At 36.6% G+C, this 13,159-nt stretch overlaps 1 protein-coding gene across 1 annotated transcript; it reads left to right on the top strand.

Annotated features, from left to right (window-relative positions):
* The first annotated feature begins 8,112 nt into the window (after positions 1-8,112).
* Positions 8,113-10,874, top strand: LOC130720148 (protein PSK SIMULATOR 1-like). The gene is made up of 2 exons (XM_057570762.1): positions 8,113-8,535; positions 8,901-10,874. The coding sequence occupies exon 2, from the start codon at positions 8,952-8,954 to the stop codon at positions 10,566-10,568; it is 1,617 nt and encodes a 538-aa protein (XP_057426745.1). The 5' UTR covers positions 8,113-8,535; positions 8,901-8,951; the 3' UTR covers positions 10,569-10,874.
* The last annotated feature ends 2,285 nt before the right edge of the window (positions 10,875-13,159 follow it).

Raw genomic sequence — 13,159 nt, 5'->3', positions numbered from 1 at the left:
CGGTGATTCTTAGTAGCAAACAGAAATGGCAGGCTTGCGGGTATACTGCTGATCTGACTACATTTTGTTTGGTGTAAGAGATGCCCGAGCAGAAATGGTCCCACTTTGGCCAGTGATAGGGCTGACTCGTTGGTGTCCATCCTTCCGGATTGCATCTTGTTCCTCGTCATCCCATTCATGCACCATGGATACTGACTTAGTTGCCAAGTGTGATTGATACTTGTTAATCTTACTTGATATCTGTTAATTGTCATTATTTGTCATTTATATTCATTGTAAGATATACAATTTATAATTCTATCACAAACTTCTAAGCCTAAGTAGCTATCCCTTAAACTTTATCTACTGGGTGTATTACTTATGTAATTCTTTGGAGTTGACCCTCGCACCTTCTGTTTGTGTTTTGTCGGACTATGCCATTGTCAGATGTCCATGGCGGATTGGTTTACGATGGTCCACCCTTCGGGGGGGACTAGGTTTGAGATGCTTGATCAGGAGATCCCCGGCTCATGGGTGGTCGACCCCGCTGGCCACAGAGCGATCTACTCGGGGAGAATAATGGAAGATCGTGTCGACAGTCTGGGACACTTGACGGAGGGAGTCCTGAGGCATTACACTGTCAGCTTCAACCTGCCACCCGGCGTGCACTGTGGACCCGGTGTAGGAGTACCACCACCACCGTCGTCTTCTGACGACGAGGACCCCTCGAAGGAGGAGCCTGTGGGAGGGACTTCATCGGACTCTAGCTCACCTACTGTTGCCGTTGCTGATGACCTTGGTTCGGGTCCTGGACCCGTGAGACCAGCACAGGAGCATGTTGCAGTAGCGAGAGGAGGGATGGTTGCAGACATTGACCTAGTCGTCCTGGATTCTGATTCGGACGATGATCACGCTAGCATGTAGTTGTGAGTGCTGGGGTGTACTCCTCTGGACAGGATTAGGGTAGGAGTAGAGTTATAGCTCTGGTCGTCATGTTCGTATTTTGGGGCAGGGTAGGTTCCCGACCGTTAGCTTTTTGTGTGGTTTGCTTTATGGAAATCACAGAGAGTTGGTTGGACTAGGAGGTCTTATTCAGGCCGTTTTGGGCTGACCTACTTTCATTTTGGAGGACTGTATTGCGAAAACTTGACCTTTCACTTTGGTTTGTACATATTGCCAACGGGCACTACTTTCGGTTACTTCCCGTCACTGGAGGATACTCGTGACGTGGTTCACTACTTACAACGGGGGCTGTAAATATATTGTACATTAGATATGTTTATCATTCGCCAAAGAGTCTTTATTTCGACAAGTCGTTAAGTTTATTATTTAAACAAATCGAAAAAAAAATATTCACGTTTTTCCGCTTTATTTTCTTTTTGGTTACTAAAGTGACGCCACCGAAATCGAGGTGTTACATCGTCCACCATGTGTAACCGCCCCGCGTGACTGAGTGTCAGTTATTGCATGCTTCTTCGAATCCAATTGTTTCCGCTGTTCTGGAAACACCGTGTTTGAGCGGTTTTTTTTATTAGATTGATCTCCTCTTCCTAGATGAATTCTTGAACCTCACTCCGCAATTTTACCATTTTTGTTACCGGTTTCCGACTCAAGTCACTGTTCAAATGTCCAGCTCTTAATCCATTCTCAAAAGCTGCAATACAAACCTCTAACATTTTGTCCTCCATATGCACTGCCAACTGATTAAAATGCCCCATATATGCTTGTAAAGTTTCATTTGTCCTTTGTTGAACATTGAATAAAGCCGCAGGCATGACTTTTTGTGCGCGACTTGAAGAAAACAGAAAGAGAAACCTGGTTGATAACATCGTAAAATTAACAATTGAACGTGAAGGTTGAGTTGTAAACCAAGTCATGACCGATTTCTTGAAAGTAGATGGCAGCATCTTGCATTTCAAAGCTTCTGTTGTGCCTATAATAACCATTTTAGTGTTGAAGTACACTAAATGATCCTTAGGATCAATATCCCCATAGTATGAGTCAAAAACCATTGTCTTTAAATTGTTTGGAACAACTATGTTTGCAATTTCTTAAGTGAAGGGTTGAAAATACACACCATCTATGCGGTTCTTCGTTCGCCCTCTCGTTGATTTTGACCTTGACTGAGCACAGAGATCATTTAAATCCGCCAAGATCTGTTGCAAAACGTCAGGAGAAGTATTGTCTGAAAGAACATTACTCCTCTCGCCATTCGCTCCGGATCGAGTAACCATTGTGAAACCTTGAAGCCTGGAAACAATTTTCCCTGTCACCACGGTGGGCGTAAATGTTCTGGTATAGAACTTTGTCTAAGCGTCTTCGAGAGAAAATCAAGAGAGAATCCAATATAAGTGTTCAAGAGTGAGATCCCCACCGTTTAGATGAGTGTCTTATATTTATATCTTGGTTCTACCCGCTTGGGTCATAGGTTGCCTAGCCCACTTACAATATATATAATATACTGATTTTTTTATGGAAAGTTCTACTTTATTTACTAGGAATTGAAAATATATCCGCTAAAAGAACTGAGCTAATGGAATAAGGACTATCTCATATATGATCTCATTTTCATTGTAAAAAAACTTGAAAAAAATTAGTGTTTGATAAAAATTTAAAAGTGACTAATATGAAAAGACATGAAACACTTTTAGAATATGAATTTTAAATAGGAACATATGGTGTGACAATGTAGTAGAAGATGTCAAAAAAAAAAGACAATGTAGTAGAAGTTTTTTAATAAAAGTATTGTGTGAATTTTAGAACTCTAAAATAATTGTAAGCCGGTGGACATGTAGCACGTCCATAATCAAATAGTTCCCAATTCCCATGCCTATGGCATTCTAGCTTTATTTCCATAAATAAGCCAATTAAAATATGGTGGTAAAACAAAGAAATGATTTTCTTTTCCGCAATCAAGTAGAAGAACAAAAAATAAAACGTCTTTCCCTTATTATATGTATCTTTTTCTTTACTCAAGCACGCGTATGGAAAACGAAACTCTTTTAACCACAAATCTATTTTTAAAAATAAGGGGAAAAAAGCGGTCCATGAAAGTGAGATTCCCAAGTAATGATCATGTGAGAGCTATGAAGTTTCAACCTTTCAAGATTTTTTTTTTTTTTTCTGGATGAAGGTATCCCCACAGCCGATAGCCGTGAGACTAATCTCTCGCTCCACGATCAGCGCACTAAGCGGTAGGGGGCTGACCAAGGAGTTTTTTCTATTCGCAAGAGTTGGGATTCGAACCCCCAACCACTTGCTTAAAGGATGAAGTGCTGAACCACTACACCAACCCACTTAGTTACTTTCAAGATTAATTAGCTGTTTACTACTACTTACTGTAATTATTTAATTATGCAATGTGTAATCTTTATTTTCATAGAAAAGATCAAAGTTGGTTACCGAGTTATTAAATTATTTTGAAAATTAGCAACTTTGTTCAGTTGTGCTTCTACTTATAAGTTTAAGTTATAATGTACCAAAAAAAATGTACTCCACTAGTTCTCAGACGAGTAATGATATATACACACCTCATCTTTTAAACATTTCATTTTCACCTATTTTTATTTCTACCTTTCTCCTCTTATCATTTATCACATCTCATATTTTTTCTCTCTTACTTTTTCTTTTCTTCCTATCTCTCTCCTCCTCCACCTCCTTCCACCTCAAAATGAAGTGTGAAGAAAACATTAGCGGTTCTCATACGAATCCAATTTAATTGAAAATGCTGTTCAAAAAAAAATTAATTGAAAATGGGTCGGTCTCTCCTTCTAATAGTATTCAAATATCATATTTGACTTCATAATTTTTTTTATACTATATAACTCTTTAATTAGTCACTATTGATTTTGCTTACTATGTTAAGCTATGTTTGACGTGTCATTTCAGCTAGCTTATAACTTATTTGACTAGTTTAAAACTTATTTGACTAGCTTAAAGCTCTATAAAAATGTTTGGTGAAAGAGTTTATTTCAGTAGCTAGATCTTTAAGCTATAAGCTATCTCAGGTAGCATAAAACTTATAGCTTATTAAATATATTCTCACTTTCATTCTTATTATTTTATTTAAATTTCACCTTTAGCCTTATATGTTTTTTACTAAACCTATTTACTTAACGTTTATCACACTTGTCTCGTATGCACACCGTTCCCGTACACAAATAATTACTACTTTGGAATAAAAAAATAATTTTATAACATAAATTACTAATTATTTGTTTTATTCTATTTTGTTTAATAAAATATAGAAAATTAAATAAGTAAAAATTAATATTATATTTTTTAGATGATAAATAACTTGAGTGAAATTAAAATATTTATAGTAATTTTAATATTAATATCATATATGTATTATTGTGAAAATAAAGTAATGTTAAAAAGAATTATACAAATATGTCATTTTATGATTTCAGCTTGTTCAACAACTGGTTTTACCAAACAATTTTATTTCAATTACGTAGTTTTTCAGCTTTCAACTATCAACTATCAGCAGCTTTCAGCTAGCTTTTCAACTATCAGCTAGCTTTGCAGCTTTCAGCTAGCTTATCAGCTAGGCATGCCAAATATAGCCTAAATGTTCATCCCTCAAACAACTCTATACTTCCTCTTCCAATTAGTCATTCTTTTGTTCAAAAACAAAAATAGTCATTCTTGATTTTACTTATTGATTTCTTGATGTATTAAACTTTTACTATCCTTATCAATGTTTTCTGATTCGTCATTTGAATGAACAACTCAAAAAATCACTAAAAATAAAATAAATTATTTTTTTAAACAATGACAAACGAATCAATTAGAGTGTATTTTTTCAATTTATTTTTAGAAAAAATAACTTTTTAAAATATCACTATAAAACTTAAAACTGATTATTTGGAAAAGCTACTTAAGGATGCATAGTGATTTTTAGCTGTCTATAAAATAATAATTTATAGAGATTTTGACAAAATCATATATAATCTAATTTGTGTTTGGCTATACCAAGTAAAATCAAGTTTTTTATCTTCTCTCTTCTACCATAATAGATTTTCGTGATAAGTTAATCAAAGTAGCTTTTTCTAAATAATATTTTCAGATTAAAAAAAACATTTTTGAAAAAGTTAAACCAATATCCTAAAATAAATAAAAATAATTTCTTAATGAAAAAAGTGATTTTTTCTATAAAAAAAAAGCTAAAACAAACGCACTTTAACTAGCTTATCAGGAAAATCATCAATTATGATAGATGAGAGAAGATAAAAGATATTGATTTTAATTAGAGTAGTCAATCACAAATCAGCTTATGTTTTTTTCTCTCAAAATCTCTAAAAATTAATCAATTTTTAAGAGAGTTAAAATTTATTAATCAAAACAAACACACCCTATATAGTTTAAAGAAATAATTAGATTTATGCTTTCTCAAAAGCATATCGAACAACTTAATAAAATAGAAGTAATTATTTTTTTAAAATAAGTGATTATATCACGAAATAAGTAATGACAAACATATTTTGTGTATAATATTCAATTAAGTCCAATTTTTTATACTCAATCAAAGATTAAACATACATAGCTATATATGTAATTAAAATGATGGTTCTGTTCTAATGACTCGGAGTCATTATACAATCGTTGCATTTTGTACTGTCATTGTTTCACTCCTTTGTCTAAAACTATAATTAATTTTAGTAAATTCCTAGCATAGCAAGCCAGGTCACTCTCAAGTCTCAACCCACGAGTTAGGGGTGTCCAACCGGCGGGTTCGGTCGGTTTCGGGCCGAAACCTCGATTTTGGTCGGGTGAAAATCACTCAACCACTAGGTCCGTCGCCGACCGCCCAGTTGCCACGGGTAGATCGAGTTCGGTTGCGGCGGGTTACGGGTTCGCCGGGTGGGTTCAAGATCTAGAAAAAAAAAATCCAAAAAGGAGATGAAGATTGGAAGACAAAAACTAACAAATTTGTTCTTATTCATCATTTAATAGATAATTTTACAAAAAAAAAAAGAAAAACAAATGGAAGAACCCAGATCTCGAATATCTTCATCTTCAACAGAGGAGATCAAAGGCGATGGTGCGGCGGTAGTTGATGGCACGGTGGTTGTCCGACAGGACATGACGGTGTTGGTGCGTCGCTGGGTCGAGGTGGTGGCGCTGGTTCGAAGAGAAGGAGAAGACGTGGTGGTGCGGTGGACGACGACGTTCATAGAGGTTGTGAGAGTGTGGCGGCTAGGTTTAGGGTTGGAGATGTTGAGAGTGATGAGAGGTTGAGAGAGAGCAGATGTTGAGAGAGTAGAGGTGGTGGTGCGGTGGACAGCGACGTTCAGAGAAGAAGGTTGGGAGAGTGTGGCGGCTAGGTTTAGGGTTGGAGATTTTGAGAGTGATAAGAGGTTGAGAGAGCAGAGGTTGATAGAAACGGCTAAGGTTTGGTAGTTGAGAGGGTGAGGGTTAAAAAATGGCATTTATATTGCGTTGGGCTAATGGACTAGGCTGTTTTTTTTTCTTCCTTAGACTTGGTTCGGTCGGTCTGGGGCTCAAACCGAACTCGACCGAACCAAACTAAGCTAAACCGGATTTTCCCACCCGTCTGACCCGAAAACCGACCCGTCTGACCCGATATGGCCTTTTTTGGCCACGGGTCGGACGGTTTCGGTCGGGTCCAGAAAACTTGGACAGGCCTACTACGAGTAATGATACATACACACCTTCTTTCTCTTTCATATAATTTCTACACATTTTTTTATTTATCTTTTTTCCGCATTTCATATCCCATCTCAAATCATATCACTTATTTATCTCTCATTTATACCTTATTTCATAAGGTGAAGGTGAATTGATTTATCAACTAAACATTATTGTTCAACCCACCATTTGGTGACACAAAATGGGATACGGGTTGGTGGGCTGGAAAATCCCAACCCAACCCATAAGAAATGACGGACCAAAGAACTTGTGTCTCTCTCTTAACGTATTTAGATACCATGAGAAGCCGTATGAAATTTGTGAAAACATTCGTATCAAATAGGATTTGATTTGGCAAGTCATGTGTGGCCAAATCCCTTACAAAGCTGTAAACATTAAGGCCCAGTTTGGAAGAGCTTATTTGAGCTTATCTGACAGCATAAGCTCTTATGTCAGTGTTTGGGAGAGCTTATGCAAACAGCTTATGGTCTGCCATATGCTATTTTCAGCTTATTTTCATAAGCTACTCAGGATAGCTTATGAAAAACAGCTTATGCTTATACACAGCTTATTTTTAATTTATTTCAATAAATTTTTAAAAATAGCTTATGAATAAGCGCTTATGTCATAAGCGCTTATGACCATAAACGCTTAATTAAGCTGTTTATCCAAACGGGGCCTAAATCCAAAAGATTTCCACCAATCAGAGGCATATACTATCAACCAAAATTGTTCAAATACAGTTAATCATACAAGAGTTCTACACTCAAGTCTTCACCATGTGTGAACACATTTAAATTTAATACAAAGCATAAAGCATATATGCTCCTCAAAATTTCCAACCTTGCCAGGTACAATGAAGACGAAAATGCTGACAAAGAAAACGTACGCATACCAACTACTACACACAATAATGAATACCGAGCCACCTATTGTTCTTAACCAAGCTAAGTTTAATAATTATGAGACTAATTTTTCATACCACAATTAATATATTTAATTGTATAAAGTTGGTCAGTAAAATTTTTGAGGAAACGGTGCCTACACCGCGACGGTAAGTGTAAAGTTTTTTTACACACTCAATTAATTTTGTCACATTATAATATTATTTTTATTTTGATTGAAATTAAATAGATATATAACTGCTTGATCCTATGTGATGTAATATGATTGAATTGTATGTTTATGTAAAACTTCTTTACACTCATAGTGCATATACAATTTTTTTTGGTACATCGAAAAGATAAATTACACCCTCCAGAAATCGATCCCTGCCCAACCCATATATTCCCGGCTCCTACCACTTAAATGTTTTTATACCTTAATGTTCTTATCGTACAGGGACATAATGCATATACATTAATCTCAAATGTTTTTATACCTTTTTTCATAAGAATTAATGTTCGAACCTTCCGTATGAGACAAAATCCCTAATAAACGCATACTAAAATTTAAAAATCTCAATGATTACAAGCCTTCACTAAACTCCAAAAACTCAAGCAGCTAGCTCTAATGCAAACTGAAGAGTTATACAATGCATTGCAGACTGCAGTAGTAGAATCTTTGGCACCAAAACGCAAGCGGAGACACGATTCTGAACGAGCAATTACCAAACTCTATCGTTCCATGAACTGTCACAGTAGCAACCGAGTTTCCAAAAAGCATAAACCCAACCTCGGTTTGACCGAATATTTGTTCTGTCTCTTTGTCCCTTTTACTATGTGTCTCAATATGTCTTTGCCATTTGGGTCTTTGTCACTTTCCTTACCCTCTTTTTCCATATCACCCGCAACCATTGCTTATGCTTTTGGCTGCTTTGCTTCTGCGCACAGTTGAGGATTTTCTTCATCCAGAGCTTATTTTCTTCTACCTCAGCTTAATGCCACTTCAGATTTGTGAAGGGTATGTTTCTAATCACTCTCTCTATATTTGTGTTTGTGTGTTTTTTATTTTTTAATATTAGTGGTTTTGATTCGTTTGTTTAGTGAGAAATTCTGGATGCATGATAAATTGACAGCAAAGGGTGAACAAAAAAATTCAAACTTTGAAAAGGGGTTTTAGTATCCTTGAAGTTCCAAAATTGCTTTTTGTTGGGTTGGGATTTTTCTTCAATGTTGAAGTCTTTCTTTGTAATAATACTGCAATTTCAATCTTGCACTGTACAAGCTCCATGTCAAGTTTGAAATTATGTGCTGATACCCTGTTGGTGGCCTTAAGGGTTTTTGAGTTTCTGATCTTTGTATTTGTGTTTGATGATGTACACACAGGATAGTGGCAGCTGTTGAGATTGTTAATTAGGCTAAATTTGATATATATCAATGAAGGGTGACGCGGTGAGTGGGACATGGCTCAGTGGTTTATGGCCAGTCTCCAGCAAGAGTGCTTCAGATGACAAGGAAGCAATTGGAATTTTGGCATTTGAAGTTGCTGGCTTGATGTATAAGGTGGTTAGTTTATGGCATTCTTTGAGTGACAGGGAGGTGATGAGTCTGAGGGAATGGATAGCAAACTCGGTTGGGGTTAAAATGCTGGTGTCGGACGATGATTGTTTCTTGATGGAGCTTGCATTGAATGAGATACTCGATGAGTTTGAATCTCTTGCAAGGTCTGTGGCCAGGTTGGGTAAGAGGTGCAAGAATCCATTGTATCATGGTTATGAAAATTTTGTCCGCAACCCGTTTGAAAATTATCCTCAATGGGCTGGATGGGAATACAGATGGAAAAAGATGGAGAGGAAGGTGAAGAAAATGGAAAGATTTGCGGCTGCCATGTCACAGTTGTCACAAGAGCTTGAGGTGCTAGCAGAGCGCGATCAAACTTTCAGGAGAATGAAGGCGAATCCTGAGTCGAAACAGGCAAAATTGCTTGAGTTTCAGAAGAGGGTCATGTGGCAGCGCCAGCAAGTGAACAATCTGAGAGACATGTCTCCTTGGAATAGAAGTTATGACTATATTGTTCGATTGCTAGCGAGGTCATTGTTTACAATTCTCGAGAGAATCACACTTGTGTTTGGAATTGGAAACAGTCATGTTCCAATTGAAAAGCAACAATATGATTCACCTTTTATGAATTCTAATAGCCATCATTCACGCAACCATTCATTACCTGCTCTCATGCTTTCGTCTGTTCATCCTTCTGAGACTAATCCTAATCCATATGGATCATGTTCAGAACTTGTTGGGAGCAAGCCACTGTTGAGCTCAGAGAAGAGCAAAAGAAAGAAGAAAGAGATGCAATTGACTCATACACAAAGTGTTAAGCACCTGCATTCAGAAAACAAGCATTTGAAGCATTCTGGGTCCTTTAAAGGGTGCATGCCAACTAATGGTGGTTCCATGAGGTTGATTGATTGTCAAGTGAAAAATATCAATGACATGAAAACAGTGGATAAGTTCTCTCTTAGAGTGCACTTTAAACTATCCCTCAAGGGTCGGTTAAGGCCAGGTACATCTACCCTTGGTGATGCTGCTTTAGCTCTTCATTATGCAAATGTGATTGTGTTGATAGAGAAGATAGTTTCAGCACCTCATCCTATTGATCTTCAAATCAGAGATGATCTTTACAATATGTTACCAACCACTATAAGAACCGCTCTGAGGACTAAGCTTAAATGGTACGCGAAAAGCAAAGTTCATGATGCTAGCCTTGCAGCAGAATGGAGTGTAGTGCTCTCACAGATATTGGAATGGTTGGCTCCATTGGCACACAACATGGTAAGGTGGCATTGTGAGAGGAATTTTGAGAAGGAGCATGATACTTTGAAAGCCAGTGTTTTGCTTGTCCAGACTCTTTACTTTGCGAGCCAACCGAAAACTGAAGCTGCAATGGTTGAGCTGCTTGTTGGTCTGCAGTATGTATGGAGGATTGATAGAGAAGCTAGCATGAGAGATGCATCGGATTTTGCAGGCTCTAGATCCTTTAAACGTGTTCGTTAAAAAGGAATGAGTTCCTGTTTGGATTGGCGTTTGCCTTGACGCAACCATTAAAACTCACATCCCAACACATCAGCAGAGAAGCAAAATTTTATCACGTTGACTCAAACATGGATCCGTGTTGTGTTCAGCGCCAAACTAAAAGGGCATCGAGCTGAGAAATGAATGTTTATAGACTATATGACATTGCCATTGTGCCAGGGCTAAATGTCATCTGTGATGTACAGTTCTCATTTTCAAATGGGAGGCCTTTACAAATAGTAACTTAATACTTTTGATATTAATACACTGGTACAAAGCTTAGTTTCATTTCGGTCAATCAATTTTGTTTTAAAGCAAAAATAATAGTTGTCTAAGCGAATTTGGAATGTAGTGGAAAATGGTTTAGTTTATTTTAATGAAAAAGCACTAATAAATGTTGATTCACACTCCTATCACACTGGTTTTCCAAAAAAAAAAAAACTCCTATCACACTCAAGCCAAGTGAAAGATATGAAAGATAGAAAGAAAGAGCGAGAAATGAGAGATATGGTATGCGAAGTGATAGAAAAAGAAGAGAGAATTAGTAAAAGAAAAAAAAGTAAAAATAAGATGGAAGATAGGAAGAAAGAGCGAGAAATGAGAGATATGGTATGCGAAGTGATAGGAAAAGAAGAGAGAGTTAGTAAAAGAAAAAAAAGTAAAAATAAGATGGAAGAGAAACTGAAAGTTGTCTAAATGACCCATGTGTGTTACCTTTTTTTTTTGTTACAAAAATGGTAGAACGGAGAGAAAACACCTCCAGACTACCGGCAGGACGTCAGTGGCATGCTGGAGAGGCCAGCAAAGGCCCATTTCTAGAAGGAGCGTCAGAGGATCTCCCCGAGGAGGATTGCCAATGTGGGTTACAAACCCACAACTCAATGGACCGATATAATTTTTTATAAATAAATTAATAAATAAAATATAGAAATTCTAGCCCACTTATCTTTAATGTGATTGGACGATGAGTTATTTTACCTAAACTTTCTCATGGGTCATTTAGAGAACACCTACTTTCTCATGTTATAAGAGCTCATCGAAGCTAAATAAATCAGTCAGGGATTGATCGCTGGACATTCTCTTCCCTAACTCATATGTCATCAAGCTCTTACTACTTAAATGATCTTACAGGGACAATGAACACCAACATTTAAAGTCACATGAAGATAACATGTTATTTGCAAAATCCTCAAAATTATAGGCTAATAAAATTGCTAATTAACAAAGATACGAGATTAGTATGTAATTCATGAATATTTAATAGTGGGGAAGATGTGAGTTCATAATTTCTTAGAGCTTTGAGGAGTAAATAAGATAAGGGTAGGGGCATTAGTTTTGGTGCCATCCCAATTGATTCTTATGCCATCATTTTTTCCGCATTTTACTAAAATACCTGTAAAAACAATTTTCATCCCTTATCTATCCTCTTCTTATCTTTCACCGCCCTCACCACCACCACCATCTTTCTATCATTCACCATCCACCATCTTCCAACATTTTAAACCTATCTCACCCACAATCATCTTCTTCATCTCACACACCTGCATCACCCACAATCATCTTGTTCATTTCACCAATCTTCATCGGCTCTTCCAATTTTCACCATCGAGGTTTGACTCGCAATTACTCATATTTTCTTGTTGTTCCTCATCATTTTCTTCATCAGTCATAACATCCACTCACCACCACCATCATCTTCCAACATTAAACCTGTCTCACCCACAATCATCTTCTTCATCTCACACACTTGCATCACCCACAATCATCTTGTCCATTTCACTAATCTTCATCGGCTCTTCCAATCTTCACCATCGAGGTTTGACTTGCAATTACTCATATTTTCTTGTTGTTTTTCAACGTTTTTGTCAGGTACATCGTTTTTTCCCACACTCATAGTAAGTGCGAAACGCACATTTTTTCCTGCCTAATATATTTTCTCACGTTTATGTGCGAAAATCACAATGATTTCTCACTTAAAAGTGCGAAAATCATCTTAAATCCGCACTTATAAGTGCGTGCAACAAGGATCAGGAATGCAACATAAAATTCTCACTCATAAGTGCAAATTTTTACTTTAACAAATAGTATTTTAGATTTATGAAAATAAATTGGATGACATTAAAACTAAGAGGGGATGACACCAAAATCAATCCCCTAAGGGTAGGGTGAGAGGGTAAATTAAATTTGATTCCTAAAAAAATGCATAAATTTTAATCCTCAAGATTACTTAAATAAGTAAAGTTAATCTCTATCATAGTAGTACTTTAAGTGGCAGTTTTGTGTATTAACAACGATTTTTTTTTAACTGCCGACAAATTTTTGTTCTTGGTTTAAGTGAGGTTTTAACCGCCACTAAATGAATCGATTGACTAATTCCACCAATTTCATTAATGTTCGAGACTAAAACTTATCCAAGTCACGAGAGTATTTTTCGAAATGAGGACATTGTTAGAAATGTATTTTTTGGTGAAAGGAAATTGTTACAACTTAGAAAAGGTGTGAGAGTAGTCTCATTAGTTTTGCCCCAATCTTAATGCTTTGTTTTTGTTAGAGGCCCAATCGAGTATGACTTT

The sequence above is a fragment of the Lotus japonicus genome, chromosome 5 (genome assembly GCF_012489685.1).
Source record: "Lotus japonicus ecotype B-129 chromosome 5, LjGifu_v1.2".
Lineage (NCBI taxonomy): Eukaryota > Viridiplantae > Streptophyta > Magnoliopsida > Fabales > Fabaceae > Lotus > Lotus japonicus.
Note: the sequence above shows the minus strand (reverse complement) of the source record. Positions and strands in the feature narration are given on the sequence as shown.

Excerpts from the sequence above, each read along its gene's own strand:
- LOC130720148 (XM_057570762.1), top strand. The coding sequence starts at position 8,952 with ATGAAGGGTGACGCGGTGAGTGGGACATGGCTCAGTGGTTTATGGCCA.